Source organism: Danio aesculapii, chromosome 21 (assembly GCF_903798145.1).
Source record: "Danio aesculapii chromosome 21, fDanAes4.1, whole genome shotgun sequence".
Classification (NCBI taxonomy): Eukaryota; Metazoa; Chordata; class Actinopteri; order Cypriniformes; family Danionidae; genus Danio; species Danio aesculapii.
In genome coordinates this window covers 41,194,621-41,217,748 of record NC_079455.1, presented here as the reverse complement: position 1 = coordinate 41,217,748, position 23,128 = coordinate 41,194,621, and the positions used below count along the sequence as shown (strand labels likewise).

At 37.7% G+C, this 23,128-nt stretch overlaps 1 protein-coding gene across 1 annotated transcript in view; it reads right to left on the bottom strand.

Annotated features, from left to right (window-relative positions):
- camsap1a (calmodulin regulated spectrin-associated protein 1a) overlaps positions 1–19,345 on the bottom strand; it is a 54,193-nt gene extending 34,848 nt beyond the window's left edge. Inside the window, 3 exon segments of the mRNA XM_056446558.1 lie at positions 481–743; positions 15,936–16,093; positions 19,064–19,345. Of these exon segments, the coding sequence (XP_056302533.1) occupies positions 481–743; positions 15,936–16,092 (420 nt within the window). The 5' untranslated portion in view covers position 16,093; positions 19,064–19,345.
- Positions 19,346–23,128: the final 3,783 nt, after the last annotated feature.

Genomic DNA, 23,128 nt, shown 5'->3' with positions numbered 1-23,128 from the left:
ATGTCCGCTCAAGTTATATATATATATTTTTGAACTCGAGCGTTTCGCGCGATTCGCGCATCAATCGCACAAAGCGCTTAATTCGCGCCGCGCCATTTGCACCGTGCAATTCGCACCATTCCCGCATATCGCGCCGCAGGATGTCTATTCGCATCTTTGCATTGACTTAACATGTAAATCACTCACGCTTGACATGCGTTCCGCATCTAGTATGAACACAGCATAAATGCATTGATTGCTGCCATGTGATTGGCTGATTATAAATTTGCATGAACGAGCAGTTGGACAGGTGTACCTAATAAAATGGCCGGTGAGCGTAAACGTTCATACTAAAAAAAAAAAAAAATCTAAATATTAGAAACATTCAACGATTCAAAATGCTGATGAATATTAAACGCATCCTAACGGTCTTGTGAAAAGGGTCCATTACAGCACACACACACAAGAAGTGAGTTAAGAAGTGAGAGGTGAGAACCGCACCATCTTAATGGGAGTGGATGTGAGGTCGTCATGTGTCACCGGCGTGTCATCAGGCTCTCTGACACTGATGCCTCGACGAGCGAGCGTCTGCAGAACGGCCTGATGGGAGCTGAGCGCAGACGCCTGATCGCCCTTCAGCAGGAGTCCACACACACGGCAGTAGAGCTCAGAGGACAGCAGCAGACACAGCACCGGCGGCTTGATGTGCTCCACGCAGTACTGATCCGTGTAGAACGGGTCCCGCAGGTCCTCCGGGATGTGCTCTAGGACACAAACACACACACAGAGAAGAAGAGTTCAGGTGTAAATACAAAAACACTGAATTACAACAAAATATAGTTAGTTATTCAATTTCTGTTTAATAGAAAGAAGTTTGGGCGACGCAGTGGCGCAGTAGGTAGTGCTGTTGCCTCACAGCAAGAAGGTCGCTGGTTCGAGCCTCGGCTGGGTCAGTTGTCGTTTCTGTGTGGAGTTTGCATGTTCTCCCTGCGTTCGCGTGGGTTTCCTCCAGGTGCTCCGGTTTCCTCCACAGTCCAAAGACATGTGGTACAGGTGAATTGGGTATGCTAAATTGTCCGTAGTGTATGTGTGTGTGAATAAGTGTGTATGTGTTTCCCAGTGATGGGTTGCAGCTGGAAGGGCATCCGCTGAGTAATAAAGGGACTAGTTTTTACTAATGAAAAAATTCAATAAAAATTTTTTTACTAATGCTTTGCTTCTTAGACTTTACACACCTGAAACTTGTCTATAGCACTTATTCACTGTTGTTCTTATAGTTGTGTAAATTGCTTCCTTGTCCTCATTTGTAAGTCGCTTTGGATAAAAGCGTCTGCTAAATGACTAAATGTAAATGTAAAATGTAAATGACTAAGCCGAAAAGAAAATGAATGAAGGATGTTTTTTTTTTTTTTTCTAATCATAATAAATTTAATAACTCATTTCTAATAACTGATTTATTTTATCTTTGCCATGATGACAGTGAATAATATTTGACAAGACATTGTTCAAGATACTAGTATTCAGCTTAAAGTGACATTTAAAGGCTTAACTAGGTTAATAAGGCAAGTTAGGGTAATTAGGCAAGTCATTGTATAACGACGGTTTGTTGTGTAGATAATTGACAAAAATATTGCTCGAGAGGGCTAATAATATTCATCATATAATATTGAAAAATTAAAAAAACTGCTTTTATTCTAGCTGAAATCAAACAAATAAGACTTTCTCCAGAAGAAAAATTATTATAGGAAATACAGTGAAAAATTCCTCGCTCTGTTAAATATAATTCGGGAAAAAAAATGAAAAAACAAAAATTAAAAAAAATAACAATAACATGATTTTTTAAAAATTGAACTGTAAATATAAATATAAACAAACAATATAATATTTATGCATAACTATATGAGAATAACACAAACTAAACTATTTAAAAATGCATTTAAAATATTATTGAATAATTTTAGAAAAAGAATTAGCAAGTAAACACACACTTGAAGTCAGAATTATTAGCTCCCCTTTGAATTGTTTTTCTTTTTTAAATATTTCCCAAATGATGTTTAACAAAGCAAGGAAATGTTCACAGTATGTCTGATAATATTTTTTTCTTCTGGAGAAAGTCTTATTTGTTTTATTTTGACTAGAAGCAGTTTTTAATTTTTTAAACACCATTTTAAGGTCAAAATTATTAGCCCCTTTAAGCTATATTTTTTTCAATAGTCTACAGAACAAACCATCGTTATACAATAACTTGCCTAATTACCCTAACCTGCCTAGTTAACCTAATTAACCTAGTTAAGCCTTTAAATGTCACTTTAAGCTGTATAGAAGTGTCTAGAAAAATATCTAGTCAAATATTATTTACTGTCATCATGGCAAAGATAAAATAAATCAGTTATTAGAGATGAGTTATTAAAACTATTATGTTTAGAAATGTGTTGAAAAATATCTGCTCTCCGTTAAACAGAAAATGGGGGAAAAATGAACAGGGGGGCTAATAATTCTGACTTCAACTGTATGTAGATATAGTATATACTGATATATACTGATTATAATTCAATGTCTTAATTTAAATGACTATATATTAAATAATTTAAGCACATATAAAGTAATTACTAAAATAACACCGATTGAAACATATACAGCACTCATTTATCTACAGTAGGGCTGCACAATATATACAGTATGTAGTTTGCGCTATAGGTGACTTGAATAAACTTAATTGGCCATAGTGTATGTGTGTGAAAGAGTGCGTATGGGTGTTTCCCGTTGTGGCTGGAAGGGTATCTGCTGAGTAAAACATATGCTGGATAAGTTGGTGGTTCATTCCGCTGTGGCGACCCCTGATAAATGAAAATAAATGAATTTATATATATATATACACATATATACACACACATTATAAACTGCAATGGAACAACTGACTATAAGAAAAAGACTAAACAAAAGGATGTGGACATTTCTGGACAGAGACAGAAAAAACGAAAGTGTCAGGTGATTTTGAGATTAGCCACTCTTAGCCTAAAGTCAATGGCTAACATCTTACTAGCCAAATAAAAACAAACAATTACAAAACTCTCAACAGATACAGAGAACTTTACATCCATGAAATCAAGTGGTTAGCATTATAGCCAAGTGTCGCTACAGTGTTTATTTAGCTCATCTACGTGTTTGACCTTGTTCGTTTGATTTAGACGTGAGAAGAGAGCGTGGTCAACATGATAATCAGCTTTAGCTAATGCCAACTGTTCTGCAGGTGGAAAACGCTCAATGTTTACAAGCAGATTAAATGCAAAACCTGCACTATTTTCATTAAATGCTCAGTTTTTCCTCTATTAGACAGTGTTGTGTTTGCTTGTATATTTCCCCCTCCGCCAGAGGTCATCGCGAGGTTTTGTTACATTAGGAGGTCAAAGGTTGTGCAGTCAGATTAAAGTCTGAGGAAGATTAACAGGGGCGGACTGTCTAATAACCCCTGGTGAGACAAGTGTGTGTGCGTGCATGCGTGTGTGTGCTTTTTACAAATCCCACACAGACAACACAAAGACTGGCATTCTAATAAAGCTCCTCTAAGGCGTTTTGAGCTGCTGCAAAAGTCCAAAAACATAGATATTAACTTTTTATAGTATTTTAATAGTTACTTCTGATTTAATAGTCTTAAATATAAAAGATAAATAGATAAATAGAGTTGTTAGCTGAGTCTGATATAGAATATTACTCAAGTAGGTATTAGAGATGGGGGGGGTCTAGTCGACTTAATGGTACAGCTTCTACTAGTCGACCCTGAAAGCATTAGCCGACTGAACAAGATAACGTTTTTCAAACCACTATCAATTTGACGCTATATTTACCACATAGGAAACAGTTCAAATACAATGAGGCTTACTGAAATTACGTTAGATATTTTTCCAGAGACTAGTATTAAGCTTAAAGTGACATTTAAAGCCTTAACTAGGTTAATTAGGTTAAGTATTTAGGCAAGTCAATGTATAACGATGGTATATTCTGTAGACAATCACAAAAAAAATATTGCTCAAGGGGAAAATAATATTAACATTAAAATGGTTTTAAAAATTAGTCGGCTATGTGCCTCACTCTGAAAAATATGTTGCTTCTGGTACATTCTATTGTATGGTTCAGAGGACAAATCCACTAGAGGGCGCTGATAGAATTGACTCAAATCTTAAATATGTACTCAGGGTACAGTTTGATCCTTGTACAAGTCCAGGAGAAGGTGGTGCTTGTCATACAGATCAACTAGATCAGGGGTTTTCAACCACAAGGGGGCGCCAGCACCTATTAAGAGGGGCACGAGAATTTGAGGCGTGCACTCGTAAATTATGAGGACGATTTTATGCTTTGTGTAAATTATGCGTTAACTAGAGTGAATCTGATAAACGTTAGTTCCACCGCTAACCATCAGGCACCTGTAGAGTTAATGCGTTTCGAGTAAAACATATATAAATAAAATAAACCAGGTGCTTTTAAAAATAATGACGATGAATGAAAGTAAAACCCGTGAGCGTCTAACAAAAAAACAGCCCTTCTGAATCAAATCAGCAGGATGCCCTTCTGGATCTTTCACTTACTTTGAAGATACTACTGACTATGTTTACATGGACATCTGTAATAGTTATTTGCCTTAATCTGAACAATATAATCCCAGTGTTTACGTGAAGTGTTTACGTGAAGTGCTTTTTGAATGTTGTGTCACCACGCTATTCACGTTTCCTGCTGAGTTTCGTGTAATTTTGGGTGTTTCATCTTTATCTTTCAGACTTTAACTGCAATTCGGCAGTTTCACTTCTACTCACGAACATTTCATTCATGCTCCCGTGACAAACTGGGGTATTAGACGCACACGAGTATGGCGTAAGGACTAGTGGAAGTGTTGTTTTAATACATTTTAATACTGCACAGGGAATAGAAATAAAAAAAACTTCTGCATTTTGCGATGTGTGTGTCTGCAACGGACTCGATAGGTGCGTGTGGATGTTGTCGCAAAATGCAGCATTTTGTGTATGTACGTACATCAAAAGCAAATAGGTTATGGCTCACGTTTACTGACAGAGGAAGATGATTTACAGTTGATCGCGTCAGGAATCCAACCACGGATTAGCATGTTGTCCTCACAGAAGCAAGCTCATCACACTGAATCAGGTAAGCTATATTTATATAGTTACATTTCAATGTACATTTCAATGTAACTAATTCTACTCACTTTAAACACAGCAAGTAATATGTGAATGATGTTTGCACATGCATTATGATTTTGGCTCGCGGGAGGCGTGGTGGGGTGGGGGGGGGGTGTCCTAAAAGGTTGAAAACCCCTGACCTAGACTAATGAACTACTGAACTTAACCCTACCCTAAATCCGAATCAATACTGTTTTCAAAGGCAAAAGTAAGAGAAAAGTCCATCACAGCCATGTGGTTTCACCCTGATTTCACATGGCTTTTATTTGTGGAAGCCCGCTTCACCAGTCTTGAACCTAACAACACGGTAAGTACAACACCACACGATGTGAGCTACTGAGCAAACCGACCATGCCATGCATGTCTAAATATCATTAGTGTGAAATGAAACAAAAGCTTTTGCCGTCATACTGCCCCCTAGTGTTCAGTTGACCTAGAAACTGCAGTCAAATGTGTTTAAGTGCGTTTTTGTGATTTCTATCTATCTATCTATCTATCTATCTGGTAAATAACATATCTAATTATATGTAGGGTTCTTTATCCGTGTTTATGGGTATTCATGATTATTGTGTACATCTGGAATAAGTTGTTCTTGAATTTTTTCGTAGATAAATTAAGAAAATCCTATTTTTTTTTGATGGATCATGATGATTTGTTTGTGAAAACGTCCGTATGCACATTTCACACATAAATGTGTATGTACGCATGGTTTGTGAAAGATACCCAATGTCTCACAAGCCCATTTAGATTACCATGGTACTAATTTTTTTTAAAGATACACACACACACACAATTTTTTTTTTGAAAATTACAGTCAGAAAACAAAAAATAACAATTTTATTATATTTATTTTTTTTATTACTTAATAAAAAATAAATGTTTATATGTGTTGTGATTGAAATCACAAATTAAAACATCAGCATTGCGTTGTATAAAAATGAATAAATATGTCTGAATATGTCATCTTGTTCAGCATTTTACAGAAAAAAAAAGCTCTACATAACAACATTTTAATTTTCACTTGGGGGAAAAAACAATTCACTTTACGTTTTACTCAAACACATTACCATAAATTATAAAATGTAGATTTTTTCCAAGTATTTTCAAGATTTTTTTTTTATTTTTCAATAGCTGTAAACAAACACATAAATAAATATAACAATACTACCTAAATTATAATTATAAATTATAATACCTATACACACCAGAATCAGACTCCTCGTGTATGTCTTAGTGTCAGTGAATGTATGTGCACTACTTCTCATGAATAAATAAAGGCTGACAGTCAGAAACGGGTCACACACACGGAGGGATTCCCTCACTCTGACATCTGACCACACCTTCACCAGCAGACAAAGAGCAGAACTATATATAAACACACCAAATCACATCAAACTCTCTTCATCTCCACTTCATCTGCAAATCCAGCTTCAGCTTTCAGGCACAAGCAGTGAACTTCTCTGAGATAAAGGACAATCAGTCATATGCTATAAATCAACAGAAACAATGAGTGCATGCTGAAACTGAACATTGGGATTCTGCTTTAGTGAATTTACTTAATGTAAAAGTCATTTAGCTATCATCTTTAGCTATTTAGCTATAGCTATATTTCGTTTTAGCAGTTTTAACTGTGCATGATTTTTAAAACACAGGCATTCCCGTTATGAATATAAACCATTAGGCAAATGAGGAAGATTAATTTAGATCCAGTTCTTCATTCATATGCATGAGGTCATCAAGGTCAAGTAATCACAGATCAATATGGATCTAAAGCAGTAATGACAAAGCATCATTTAGGAAATTTTCAAAATGACCTAAAATATATAATTCCATACAGCATAACCATTTACTTAATATAAAAATCATACAAATGTGTTTTTAATTCTTTTTTTACTTATTACATTGGCATGATGGCATTATTATAAATTAAGTGTGTGTGTGTGTGTGTGTGCGTGCGTGCGTGCGTGCGTGCGTGCGTGCGTGCGTGCGTGCGTGCGTGCGTGCGTGCGTGCGTGCGTGCGTGCGTGCGTGCGTGCGTGCGTGCGTGCGTGCGTGCGTGCGTGTGTGTGTGTGTGTGTGTGCGCACTTGTTTGTATATCTCATTGGGGAACCTGAATGCACACACTCAAGGGGACTTGTGTCAACATGGGGACCTCATGTTACCCCACAAGTAAACATACTTATACATAACACAAAATGAAGTATTTTGAAAATGTAAAACTGCAGATTGTTTCCTGCGAGAGTTGGGTTTAGGTGCAGGGTTAGAGAGTATATGGTTTGTATTAGGGCTTTGCGATTAATTGAAATTGTTTCGAAATCGCGGTTTGAACGGGTACGATTTCTAAATCACCTTACAGCACAATTTTTGGACCGCACCAGACCTGACTAATACTTCTCCCACAGTATGCTACTTATTCCTATCTTAATGCAGTGCATAAACAGAGCACGAGAACAGGAGACTGAGCTTAATGACAAATAGCCTGTGTATACAGAGATGAGTTCAGCACAGCAGGACTTGCTACCAAAAAAAAATCTAACTTCTGTGGAGTGGGACTACTTTAGATAGAGGAAGGCTGGTGTATTGCAGAACCAGGTCATTTTTAAGACCTGTCGGTCACATACAGTGCATCCGGAAATTATTCATAGCGCTTCACTTTTCCACATTTTTTTTTGTTACAGCCTTGATCCAAAATGGATTAAATTAATTTATTTCATCAAAATTTTACACACAATACACTATTATAATGTGAAAAAAAGAGTTTTTGAAATTGTTGCAAATTTATTAAAAATGAAAAGCTGAAAAATAACATGTACAGAAATATTCACAGCCTTTGCTGTAAAGCTTTACATTGAGCTCAGGTACATTCTGTTTCCACTCATCATTCTTGAGATGTTTCAGCAGCTTAATTGAAGTCCACTTGTGGTCAATTCAGTTGATTGACCATGATTTGAAAAGGCATACACCTGTCTATATAAAGTCCCAGTGCATGTCAAAGCGCAAACCAAGCATGAAGACAAAGGAATTGTCTGTAGACCTAGGCTAGGGAAGGTTACAGAAAAATTTCTGCTTCTCTGAAAGTTCCAATGTGCACAGTGGCCTCCATCTTCCATAAGTGGAAGATGTTTAGAACCACCAGGACTCTTCCTAGTGCTGGCCGGCCATCTAAACTGAGTGATCGGGGGAAAAGGGCCTTAGTGAGGGAGGTGATCAATAACCCGATGGTCACTCTGTTTGAGCTCCAGCGTTCTTCTGTGGAGAGAGGAGAAACTTACAGAAGGATGGTGGTGGTGAAGCTCCAGGCTCGGGGTCTACACAGCTCTCTGTGCAACTGGATCCTGGACGTTCTGTCAAGCAGATGCCAGGTGGTCAGAATGAACCTCATCCACACTGATCCTCAACACTGGTGCTCCACAGGGCTGTGTTCTCAGCCCACTCTTGTACTCCCTGTACACACATGACTGTACAGCCAAACACAGCTCTAATGTCATCGCTAATTTTGCTGATGACACAATGGTGGTGGGCCTAATCACCAATATTGATGAGACGGCCTACAGAGAGGAGGTGCACACTCTGACGCAGTGGTGTGAGGAAAACCACCGCTCACTCAACATCAGCAAAACCAAGGATCTGATGGTGGATTTCAGGAGAGAGAAGAGAGAACATACCCCCATCACAATCAACGGGACACCAGTGGAGAGAGTCAGCACTTTCAAGTTTCTTGGAATCTACATCGCTGAGGATCTGACATGGACTACTCACACAGACGCAGTGCTGAGGAAGGCACATCAACGCCTCTTCTTCCTCAGGCGTCTCTGGAGATTTGGAATGAGCCCCCACATTGTCCGCTTGTTCTACACCTGCACTGTGGAGAGCATCCTGTCTGGCTGTATCACCACCTGGTATGGAAACAGCACCAGCAGCAATCGCAAAGGCCTACATAGGATTGTGCGCGGTGAGCTTCCCTCCCTCCAGGACATTTACACCAGGCGGTGCATGAGGAAAGCCAAGAGAATCATCAGCGAATCCAGCCACCCAAGACATAGACTTTTCTCTCTGCTACCCTCAGGCAGACGGTTCCGCAGCATTCAGTCATGCACCAACCGACTGAAGGAAAGTTTCTTCCCTCAGACTATCAGGCTGATGAACACTTAACACACCCCACACAAACTCTTCCACACCCCTCACTGCACACCATCAATATGTAGCATGCACTGCACTTTAACCAATCCATACTTAAAACAATACTGCCTACAACTATGTGTACACCTATTCATTGTACATATTGCTGTCAACACTGCCAATTTTACATTGTCCTGTTATTTTGGGAGTATGCTGTTGTATGATGTTGTATTTGCACTGTCTGTATTTTACACTGTCTGGAGCCAGCACCTCAGCTTTTCACTCATTACAGCACACGTGCTGCTGATGATGTGACAATAAAAGTGATTTGATTTGATTTGACAACCATCTGTGCAGCAATCAACAATCAGGCCGGTATGGTAGAGTGGCCAGACAGAAGGTATTTGCCACCGCTCATCACCAGGCTAATACCATCCCTACAGTGCAGCATGGTGGTGGCAGCAACATGCTGTGGGGATGTTTTTCAGCAGCAGGAACTGGAGGACAAGTCAGGATAGAGGGGAAGATGAATGCAGCAATGTACAGAGACATCCTGAATGAAAACCTGCTTCAGAGTGCTCTTGACCTCAGACTGGGGCGACGGTTCATCTTCCAGCAGGACAATGACCTAAAGCACACAGCCAAAATATCAATGGAGTGGCTTCACAAGAACTCGGTGAATGCCCTTGAGTGGCCCAGCCAGAGCCCAGACCTAAATCCTATTGAACATCTCTGGAGAGATCTGAAAATGGCTGTACACCGTCGCTTCCCATCCAACCTGATAGAGCTTGAGAGGTACTGCAAAGAGGAATGGGCAAAAATTCTGCAAGAGAGATGTACCAAGCTTGTAGCATCATTTTCAAAAAGACTTGAGGCTGTAATTGCTGCCAAAGGTGCATCAACAAAGTATTAAGCAAAGGCTGTGAATACTGATGTACATGTGATTTTTCTGCTTTTTTATTTTTAATAAGTTTGCAACAATTTCAACAAACCTTTTTTCACATTGTCATTATGGTGTATTGTATGGGGTAGTGTGTAGAATCTTGAGGAAATAAATTCCTTTAATCGATTTTAGAATAAGGCTGTAACAAAAACAAATGTGGAAAAAGTGAAGCGCTATGAAGACTTTCCGGATGCACTGTATCTTGTCTAAAAGCTGTGGAAAGCACGAGCACATCGCTTCCTTTAGCTACCTACTTTGATATTGCTGGATAACCATCAACCGTTTTCACAGAAGATGACAAACTAACAAAACATTGCTGCATCTCTGATACACGTTTTATTTATGGAGCAAATAAAAAACACTGGGTGTTTGGATGTTCTGTGTTTGTCTGAGGTAATTAGCCTACCGTTATTACTGAAATGTCTGTTTTCATACAAAATATGAAGCTGAACGTTTAAGTTTAACTAAGTGCACCTGGAATACGCAAGCGCGTACCCACCAATATGCATGCACAAGCCACATCCCTTCAATGGAAATAACGAACTTGTGTATGCTAAAGACGTGATATGTGAATGGCCTACTCAAGGCAGCATCACAAAGAGGTTTATGATCTATCCATGGCAAGAAAATCTGTGGACACGTAGAAAAGTACACGCAACTACTTCTGATATGTGGTCAAGCAGAAATGAATATCGGAGCCTTGCTTGAGTTTGACGATGCATGCACACACACACAGTAGCCTATTTATTTGTTTTGCCATACAGTAGGTCTGTTCTAGTGACAGTTTGTTACACCTTTACTACGTAATGTTTATTTTTTTTTGCGTTATGTCTGTTTTAGAGACATGTTACAGGACTTTGATAAATATCTAATTATTTTCCATTGGAAATATGTTTCAGATTCACACTGTAAAACATCTGCGTGTGTCAAAATCATGATTAAAAATCACAATATTGTTGTAGATCATGATACGTTTCTGTTGCCCATATCGCACAACCCTACAGAGTCTGGACTGGGATGTAGGAACAAGTCTTATTCGCATATGAAAAGCAAATCAAAGTGCTTTATTGCTTGCCTTCTCACAAAATGTAAACTATATTATCATGCAGATCTGCTAGAAAGAAATCTGCTGTAAGAAATCAAGATTTTCTCTGTTTCTTTAAAATAATGTGCACTGTACATAATAAAGTGTGAGATAAATTTGACTTTTAAATGCAAAAAAATAAATAAATAAAGTCTTACACAATAGAGTATTATTTCACCCATCGTATCAGTAACTAAAAAATAGTTATAGCTTCATCTTTTTCCATTTCAGCGCAGTCATTATTTTCATCTTGACAAATTCTATATAATGCAATAATCATATTTTTGTTCTAACGAAATCTCCACCTCCAACAAGCAGGCTTCATTTAGCATTACTCTGGATTATCCACACGACACGCCACTGAAAGTCAACGCATGTTCACACACCGGTGCTCTCCTACAGTCACACATGTCTAATTCAGTCTGAAGGCTTTGTGATGTAACACTGACGCTGTTATTTCTGTCCCTGATTAGACTCAAGATGCTCTGCTTGAGTATCACACCATCATCACCATCAACCTCCTCCCCGCCGATCAATCAAACATCCAAAACTCAGACAAAACAGAATTATTACTTATTGTGCCTAAATCCTGTAAACAGCATATCTCACAACTCGACCTACAATTAGAGGGATCCAAAGTTAGCGTTAGCTCTACTATAAAAGATCTGGGTGTCATATTAGACAGCAATTTACCTTTTAAAAATCCCATGTCACATAAACTGCTTTCTTTCATCTGAGAAACATCGCTAAGTTACGAAGTATGCTATCCATCTCAGATGCAGAAAAGCTAGTCCATGCTTTTATGACTTCTAGGCTGGACTACTGTAATGCTCTGTTTGCTGGCTGCCCAGCATCCTCTATTAACAAACTTCAATTAGTACAAAATGCAGCTACCAGAGTTCTTACCAGGTCTAGAAAATTTGATCACATCACCCCAATTTTATCCTCCTTACACTGGCTGCCTGTTAAGTTTCGTATTGAATTTAAAATATTGCTTCTTACCTACAAAGCTTTAAATAATCGAGCTCCTGTTTATCTAACCAACCTTCTGTCTCGCTATAACCCAACTCGCTCTTTAAGGTCTCAAAACTTAGGGCTTCTGGTAGTACCTAGAATAGCAAAGTCGAGTAAAGGAGGTCGAGCCGTCTCATTTATGGCTCCTAAACTCTGGAATAGCCTTCCTGATAATGTACGAGGCTCAGACACACTCTCCCAATTCAAAACTAGATTAAAGACCTATCTGTTCAGTAAAGCATACACTCAGTGCACCACTTAGCGGGTTTCCACACAGGTTTCTGCATCTTGTTTATATACACTATGAACAGCAGCTATGCTAATTATTCTCTATTTCCACTTGGGGATACTCATCTCGAGGCCCTCAGACTATGCAGAGTCACTGATTCAATCCAAGACCAACGACGAGATGATCCCAAGGTTTCCATATCCTGGACCAGGCCGTATCCTGAGCAGCTGCTGGGGTGTTCATGGAGGAGTGGAGAACATGAGACTGATTCCTGTGACGCTCCAGGGACAGACGAGTCTCTGAGGCCAGCTTCCAGCCTCTGCTGCTGAGACTGCAGGTCTGCACAAGACGTTTGGCCAGCGGAGAAATTAAAATGGTCGTGCCCAACTGAGTCTGGTTTCTCTCAAGGTTTTTTTCTGTCGCCACTGGCTTGCATGGTTCGGGATCTGTAGAGCTGCGCATCGTTGGATTTGCTCTTCAGTGTTTGGACTCTCAGTAGTGATTATTAAACCACACTGAACTGAGCTAAACTGAACTGAACTTAAACACAACAAACTGAACTACACTGTTCCAATTTACTATGACCTATCATGTGAAGCTGCTTTGATACAATCTACATTGTATAAGCGCTATACAGAAAAAGGTGAATTGAATTTAATTGAATCCAGTGCGTTTCAATTGCACAAATATTCATGAGTGATTCTAGAATTGCAGGTACATTTTAGTAGGACTGCACAATAGAACATTTTAGGATCGATATCGCAATGTGTGTATCCACAATAGTCACATGCACAATAGCAGGATTATGATACTTGAGTTGAACAGGAACCACAGTTCAAGCCTTATATGATTTGTTGAGTTATTGCAAATTTGAACCATAAATGTATCAATTAATTTATCATCTGCATGTGTTTTTAAGCATGTGACTAATGCGTGACTAATGTCTGTTTTTTACAATATCGTGGAGCCCTACATTTTAGGTCTCCAAAATAAACCTTCTACTATTTTTCGAAGACTGTAATGAAATGGTTTTGAATGATAGCACAAATGATATCAAGTTGTCTCTGAAAAATAATGTTTGAATGTGTATTTAGGGACATTTTGTCTTAAAAGTATTGAAACAAAGACTCCCTCTAAACCTTTTTTTGGCGGTCTTCTCTTCTTGAATCAAACATTCAGCTTTAGTTATCAATTATTAAAGTACGCAAGAAATCAAAACTAACTATATTGATTTTGTTAGCTTACATTGCTAGATTTGTGGTGAACAATTCATCTGTGCATATCAAAGTGAAGTTTCATAAACTAATTTCGAGAGGAGCACGTGATGTGATTGAGCACGACTGGCTGCTCATCTGTAATCAGTAATAATCCAATCAGAGTGATCCTAGTTTACAATAAATAGTTCATTTTCTCCCTACTGCTCGGTCTTCGTTTTGGAAGAATCCCTCCTTCCACCCCATTTCCTCTTTTTCCTCCATTTTCCAAGCGGGAGCTCTCGAGACCTACCTGATCTCGGATCTCCTGATATGCTTATTGACTCTCTATCCTGTATACATCATGCTTATTAAAAGACTACAAATATTTTACTGTAGAATCATCTTTTGTTAAATAATCTGGTTATAAAGGCTAGACTGTTTGCACAGGTTTATTCAGCCTTTTTTATACAGACTATTTACTGCATTCAGCTCCATGAACAATTTAAATGATATATTTTAGCGAATAACCTAAATATTAACAAGAAGCAGTCTTACAGACTTGTAAAAAATAATTATCATCATTGATCTTGACACCCTAAAGGTTTCTTAACAAATTAAGTTAAACTATTTTATTAAATAATTATAAAATGCTTTATACGATTATAAAATTTATGGAACATTTATGGAAGCGAATATTTGAACTGAAATGAAATGAACTGCAAATTATCTTTTGAATATTATACATCATATTTTTAAAGGGTATTGAATATTTTGTAAGTGAAACCTGACAATTAAATAGTAATTATTGAATTTAGAAGTATGAAAACGTGTTTGAAATATTTTTAGTTGAACTATTCACAGCGTAAATAAACAGCTATGTTAAATTTCAGGACCTAAAAATACAAACCCTGGAATTCAAGTCATTAAAATGCAAGAACTTGTTATTACGGTGTATTATTTTTTTCAGATTGTGCTGTTCAACAAGCATTTTAATTCAATACTTTTGACACTGATTTTGTTCCATACTTCCCACTCAGGGCTGTTTATGCTAATGAGGGAGAGGTGGTCACTAAGGGCGGGGCTTTTCCCCTCTGATGACACGAGAATGATGAAAGAGAAAATGTCAATCAAAGCGTTTCTGCAGACCGTTTTTATCAAGTGTGATTATAAAAAAATATATTATTAATACATTTTTACCATTAGAGGCTGGTTATTTTCACAAACTATTGCCAAACAACTGTGTTTAAACCCCTTATAAAAGTAAGTTTTGCCCCTATAAAATTCTTCCTGTGGATACATTTTTAAAAGCGTCCATCAAAGTGCACAGAATATAAAAAAAAAGGTAGTATATTGTGAGATATACATCATTACCAGGATATACGGGATATGATTTTGTCAATTGGCTCAAGAGCGCCGAGAGAACATCTGTTCTTTTCTAAAGCTTTCTTCTGGTCAGTGTGGACTGAGAAAACTGCTGACTAAGCAACTAAACACACACTCTCTCACACACACACACAACATCTGACACTCCTCAACCATTTTCCTCATGCCAGTCACCACATCTCACTGGCAGCATCTAAAGCAATAGATGTCAGGGGCCAAACAACAGTGTGTTGTGCCCAGAACACAGCGTCCTACCAAATGCTGGTTTTATTTTGCTTTGAAGTAGTGTTGTCATGATACTGGAGTTCGGTACTAATCGATACTGATATTTTAAAAACGTCCATTTCCCGCTAACATTTGAGCACTGTTGAGTGCGTTCTAAAACAGAGCTGATTTGCCATTGTGTTCACGTGCTCAACAGAAATGACTGTGATTGGCCGTGAAGGTTAAACTCACCACTGTTTACTGAGTGTAAACACAGATACAGGAATGCTGGAGCGTTTTAAAGCCGTGATTCATCAGCCGATCGCTTGTATGTCAGCTTGGACAAACCAGCTGATTGATGTGACATGAATATATAATACTGACCTTGAAATGATTTTTTAAAATGCTTTTATTCTAGCCGAAATAAAACAAATAAGACTTTCTCCAGAAGAAAAAACATTATAGGAAATACTGCGAAAAATTCCTGAATTTGTTAAACATCATTTGGGAAATATTTGAAAGAATAAAATTCAAAGGAGGGCGAATAATTCTGAATTCAACTGTATATTGTATGTTCAAGAGTGCTGCTCTTACCTTCACCGTACGTTTTGGCGAACAACCAGCGGAGGTTTGCTTCTATCTTTGCTCGGGCCGAGTCGTACATTTCCAGTGGCGCGATTTCAAGCCCTCCCTCAACCGAATCCGCTCTTCTCGGGCCACCGTCCCCAGCTGCAAGCGCTCCTACATCCATCCTAAACACACAAACACTTTTTGATATATCTACATATTAGGGCTGCACAATATATCCTTTCAGCATCGATTTCGCAGTGTGCGCATACACAATAGTCACAACACAAGATCTGGATTATAGTTCATTTTATCATCTGTATTTGTTTACAATTTAAATTTCAAGCATTTAATAATAATAATATTAATAACAATAAGGTGTGGCACGGTGGCTCAGTGGTTAGCACTATCACTGTGGGTGTTTCCCAGTGATGGGTTGCAGCTGGAAGGGCATCTGCTGTGTAAAACAGATGCTGGATAAGTTGGCAGTTCATTCCGCTGTGGCGACCCTTGATTAATAAAGGGACTAAGCCGAAAAGAAAATGAATGAATGAATGAATGACAATTAGGGAAATCACGGTGGCTCATTGGTTAGCACTGTCGTCTTACAGCAAGATTGTCGCTGGTTCGAGTCCCAGTTGGGTCAGTTGTCATTACTGTGTGGAGTGTGCATGTTCTCCCCGTGTTGGTGTGGGATTCCTCCGGGTGCTCCGGTTTCCCCCACAGTCCAAACACATCCGCTATAGGTAAATTGAGTAAACTAAATTGGCCGTGGTGTATGAAGGTGTGTGAATGTGAGAGTGTGTATGGGTGTTTCTCAGTAGAGGGTTGCAGCTGGAAGGGCATCCGCTATGCAAAACATATGCTGGAATAGTTGGCGGTTCATTCCATTGTAGTGACCCCTAATGAAAAAAGGGATTAAGCCGAAGGAAGTGAATGAATGAATAATACATATTAATAATAACAAGTTTATTTTATATAGTGCCTTTCCTGTGCTCAAGGACACTTTACACGAATAACAACATCTAAAAATGTTCAAAAATACTCAAAAATAAAAATGTAGACACAAAAAAAATTGTACGGTTTGTAACTTTAATTTAATGCTATATATAATGAAGACCATGTCATTTAACATCAATTTTTTGTTTCTGTACCACTAACACAGACTCCCCAGAAAACCACAAAGCACTGTTTATTTCACTTTTACCTTTGCTCTGTTAAATTTATTCATGCTTGTAGAACATTTTAATCAATCTAAATTAACAAATTGCTTCCAAATAAAGCTATTCAAGTCATTGGTGGAATTGTATTCATATCGCGATGTATATATATATATATATATATATATATATATATATATATATATATATATATATATATATATATATATATATATATATATATATTGCAGAAAAAAGTGATATATGATTTTAAATATACTATCACTGAAATCTAAAGGTCCCGATATTCATTATTTCTGGTAAACATTATTTAAATATGCAGTAACACAACACCATTTTCATCTACAACAACACATTCTTTTTTTCCAACTTCATTCATTTTCCTTCAGCTTATTCCCTTTATTTATCAGAGGTTGACGCAACCCAGTACTGGGGAACTTTTTTGCAACTTACTATATTTATATTATTGCTACTTCAGCTATACTGTATGTATGTATGCATGTATGCATGTATGTATGCATGTATGCATGTATGCATGTATGCATGTATGTATGTATGTATATAGAAAGCATGGCTAATCAGATTAATTCAAGTAAATATTAAAATTACACAGCAATAAGTCTGTAGGAATTGTCCCCCAGAAATTCTGTAGTCTTTTTTATTTATTATATATAACTGTAAGGAACATTAACATGCAATTAAAATCTCAGAAAGTATTATTATCATCATCATCATCATTATCACTTCCAGTACTACTACTACTACTACTAAAAATAAATACTCAGAATAGTAACAGATTATATTTCTAGATATTTATATCCATTATATTCATTATTTTTCTACACGTTATTTAAGATGCAGATACACAGCGCCATTTTCAACTACAAACTGTACACTTTTTATACGTATTAGGAAAGCAATAAAGCAATAAGGATGTAGGATTTTTTACCCCAAAATTTCTTAAGTCTTTTTTATTTATTAGACATAACTGTAAGGAACAGTAACAAACAAGTAAAATCTCAGAAACTATTACTATTATTTTACCACCAATACTACTACTACTAAAAGTATATACTCAGGTGAATAGTAACAGACTGTATTTCTAGATATTTCTATAGATTTCTTAAACCAAATTGTAATTTTAATGGGCTGTCGCCTTTATGTTAACATATGAATCATTTCACATCAAATTATATTTCAATAGTAACACATTTCACTGTCAGTGAAACTTGAATGTGATGTACCACAGTAAACATCACCACAATGTTACATTTAATGCATTAAAACAGTATAGTAACTTAAAAAAAACCTACAATGTGACAATGTGAATGACCAAATTCAACAAACAATTGAGTTAAATAGACGTCTAATAGACATCTAAATGTAGACAGCTTGGCTAAAACAAGGCTAAACTTGGGCTGTCAGTGAAAATCTAATAGACATTTAAGAATAGCCCAAAACTAGACTAGTCGTCAAATAGACAGACTTTTATGTGTAGTCATTCATTTCTGTTTATTTGATGACTATATACTCGTTTTGGCCAATTCATAGACGTCGATCAGATTTTTACTGACAGCCCAAATTTAGACTTGTTTTAGCCAAGACGACTCTATGTAGACGTCTATTAGACATCTATTGGACATCGTTTAGAATTTACAAAAAAGGTTTGCTGTGAAGCAGCTCAAAACAGGCCCAGACAGACAAACAACATCCCGATCCTGATCCAGACTGTGTGTATCAGACCAAACAATGCCTGATCTTCAAGACGAACCAATGTTAACAACAAATTAGCAAAACAATCCAATTAAACACGATGCATGTGTGTGTGTGTTCAGTCTGCTCAGCAAACGAGAGATTATGAATGAATGGAGCTCCTTTACTATCACTATCACAGAAATATAATCTGTCTGCACCTGTCAGCCAAACCCGGTGACATTAGAGCCGCCTAGCCGAAGCTAGCACCGGATAATTTACCTTTATCCACGCCTGAAATCCACAATCCAGCTTTAAAGATGCGCGAATATTCCCCCGAACGGCTCTCCGTCGCTCCCCGCCCAGCAGAAGCGCAGTCGGCCTCCGCTACATGACGCGCCGCTACAGATTCACCGATTACGACGTCAAAAAAAGCCGAATACGTTTTGGGAAAAACGTCGCGTTTCAGAAATCCATATTTGCTCGTGTTTGGTCCTCCGTCCGGGAGCTCGTTCATTGTCCGGCGGCGGTTGTCATGGGAGACGCCGCGGCCCGTCTCCGGTATTGTCACTATGGATATATATATGCAAGCTCATGGAGGGATAGTGCGCGTGCGCCAGCAGGAGCGTCCTGCAGATACAGGTCACATAATCAATAATGATGATGGCGCCTGTTTATTGATGACTTGACAGATTTATTTCACACTAATAACGCAAATAGAAATATATCTGTGAATTCTTTAAATAAAAACAACTATTAAAGGCAATATATTTATGATTACACTACATTTTTTTCACGTTGTTTATAACAAATAACCATAAACTGTACTAGGTTTTCTACAATTAATAAAACTGGTAAAAACACTTCAGTATTTAACCTAAACATGTTAAAATGATCAGTTCAAGCCAGTAAAAGTATATATAAAATCTAAATGTATGTTAATTATTCAGCACACATTGTAGGTGACAGATTCTCACATTTCCCACAACACTATTTACATCTGTATAACAGTTAATGCATTTCTCAAAACAATTAGTGCAAACTGCAAAACCTAGTTGATAACCTATAAAAGCGTGTTACTTGCTCAAAATGGAGAGCTCATTCCCCAAAAGCAAGTATTGATGTCAATGAAAGTGTCAGTGTCATCAAGATGAAATGTCCTGACACCATTGTTTATGAACAAGATAGTCAGATGGCTTCATCATGTTTTCATTATGACACTTTACTCTGTACATTTTTTCCAATGCAAAAAAGTCAGATTTTGGTGACACGTCCTGAAAATGCTCAAGACAGCACTGTATTTGCACAGCCATTTGAAAACTACAGTAAAGTTAGACATCACTGCATTTAGTGAAGTGTCTGAGTACAAGACACTGAATATGTGTTGCACATTTTTACTGCATTTTCTCATTACAATTCAAATTTATTCACAGCATTGTGCAAAAAAATAAATAAATAAATAAAGATTAAACATCCTTATTTACAACAAACATAACTGCCAATGGGTAGAGCTGTGCACAACTGTGAACAATATTGCAGTATATATTGGAACTGAACCTACAACATACAGAGGTCTGTAAATCATTCATCAAATTGTTCTAAATTCAGTTTAGAAGACATTGTCAGGATTTTTTACATTTTTAAATTTTTAATAAAATTAGCTTGACAGATTTTGACAACTAGTTCATCATTTTTGTATGACTCTTTTGAAGTAATGTATTGAGGACTATTAGTTTTATATATAATGACTATTCAGCATTCACAAGTTAATTTTAACTGGCATGACATAATCAAATGATGATGATATAAAACAGCAGAGAGTTGTATGAAAGCAGGTGATGCATGTCTAAAAGCATTCGCAATTTGTTGGAAGGAAAGAGAAACTGCTTCGTTTAATTTGTTTGTTTTGAGAAATGCATTAACTGTTGAACAAATGTAAATACACTCAGACTATGAAAATAGCATATATATTTAAAAGCCCAAACACCTTAAATGCGATTGACTTTCCTTACTTGAAGGAATATCATACATATCACAAGGTATTTTGCCAAAAAAAGACAAATTTACGCAAATTTAAGTTTTTTTGGGTTAGAGATGGGTTACACATACCCGGACTAGATTGGGTCTATACTTCACCGAGAAACTGAAACTACGTCTATTACTTGCAGGAACCTCATAATTGTTATTGACCTTTCTTGTATCATACTTATCACAAGCTTTATTTAGCAGAAAAACAACATGCAAGCAAATTTAAGGTTATTCGGGCTAAAATTGGGTTACACGTAGCCGGGCTAGATCTGGTCTATACTTCACCTAGCCAGTGAAATGACGGCTATTGCTTGCTGGGTAGTGTTGTGAGAAATGCACCAAAGCCACTGAGTAAAACTGTAATATACTGAAAAAACCTTCCTATTATCTTTTGCTACCTAGTTTGCACTGGCAAAATATAATATTTAAAAAATGTTTAGCCTCGCTTAGGTAAACCTTACTATTAGTGGGTTGTACCTCCTTTTGCCTTCAGAACTGCTTTAATCCTTCGTGGCATAGATTCAACAAGGCACTGGAAATATTCCTCAGAGATTTTGCTCCATATTGACATGATAGCATCATGCAGTTGCTGCATATTTGTCGGCTGCACATCCATGATGCGAATCTCCCGTTCCACCACATCCCAAAGGCGCTCTATTGGATTGAGCTCTGGTGACTGTGGAGGCCATTTGAGTACAGTGAACTCATTGTCATGTTCAAGAAACCAGTCTGAGATGATTTGCGCTTTATGACATGGTGTATTATCCTGCTGGAAGTAGCCATCAGAAGATGAGTACACTGTGGTCATAAAGGGATGGACATGGTCAGCAACAATACTCAGGTAGGCTGTGACGTTAACACGATGCTCAATTGTTACTAATAAGCCCAAAGTGTGCCAAGAAAATATCCCCCACACCATTACACCACCACCAGCCTGAACCATTGATACAAGGCAGAATGGATCCATGCTTTCCAATGGTGTAAAGTAATACAAATACAAATACAAATACTCAAATGACTTGAGTAGTTTTCATCAGGAATTGTAATATACTAAGTTGTTTTAAAAATGTGTACTTTTACTTTCCCTTGAGTGCATTTTTAGTCCTGTATTGGTACTTTTACTCCAATATTTACCTTCAATCTGCAGTCACTACTTTTTTTCTTGTCTTTGGGGATTGGCTAAAGTATATTAACCAGCCGTGTGATTCTTGTCCAATCAAACTGCACATAGAAAGTAAATTTCATCATTCTGTACAACCTCAAGACATTAGCGCTTCATTAATGCAACAAACCAATTCTAAGTTTAAAAGGACAGTTGACCTAAAAGTTCACATGTACTCAACATTAAGAGGTTCCAAACATTTTCCCTTGTCGAACACAAAAGAAGATATTTTGAGGAATGTTGGAAATCAGTAACCATTGACTGCCATAGTAGGAAAACAAATGACTACAATTCCAGCATTCCTTAAAACAATGGTCTCAAACTCAATTCCTGGAGGGCCGCAGCTCTGCATAGTTTAGCTCCCACCACCTCCAATTCACACCTGCTTAATAGTCTCTAGTAGTCTTGAACACATTGTATAGTTGGATCAGCTGTGTTGGAGCAAAACTGTGTAGAGCTGCGGCCCTCCAGTAATCCAGTCTGAGACCTACGCTTTAAAATATCTTCAAATATCACAATTATGGCTTAATATTTTATTATTAATTCATATAATCGCAATACTGAATTGATTGCATTTGCAGGTTTACATCTCACAATTCAGGCTTTTCTCATTCATTCATTTTCTTTTCGGCTCAGTCCCTTTATTAATCCGGGGTCGCCACAGCGGAATGAACCGCCAACTTATCCAGCACGTTTTTACGCAGCAAATGCCCTTCCAGCCACAACCCATCTCTGGGAAACATCCACACACACTCATACACTACGGACAATTTAGCATACCCAATTCACCTGTACCACATGTCTTTGGACTGTGGGGGAAACCGAAGCAACCAGAGGAAACCCACGCGAACGCAGGGAGAACATGCAAACCACACACAGAAACGCCAACTGACCCAGCCAAGGCTCGAACCAGCGACTTTCTTGCTGTGAGGCGACAGCACTACCCACTGCGTCGCCTCAGGCTTTTCTTCTCAGTTCAATTCAGAGAGAAAAACTAGTCACAATTGTGAAGTATAATAGAATTCCTGCAATTTACGGTTCCTATTTTTTTGATTCTGTGTTGGAAACAAACATCTATACTTTGTCCAGGCTGTACTCGGAGAACTGCAAGTGAACCAGCCTGTAAATAGCACACGAGGTGAAGCGGTGAAAAATTA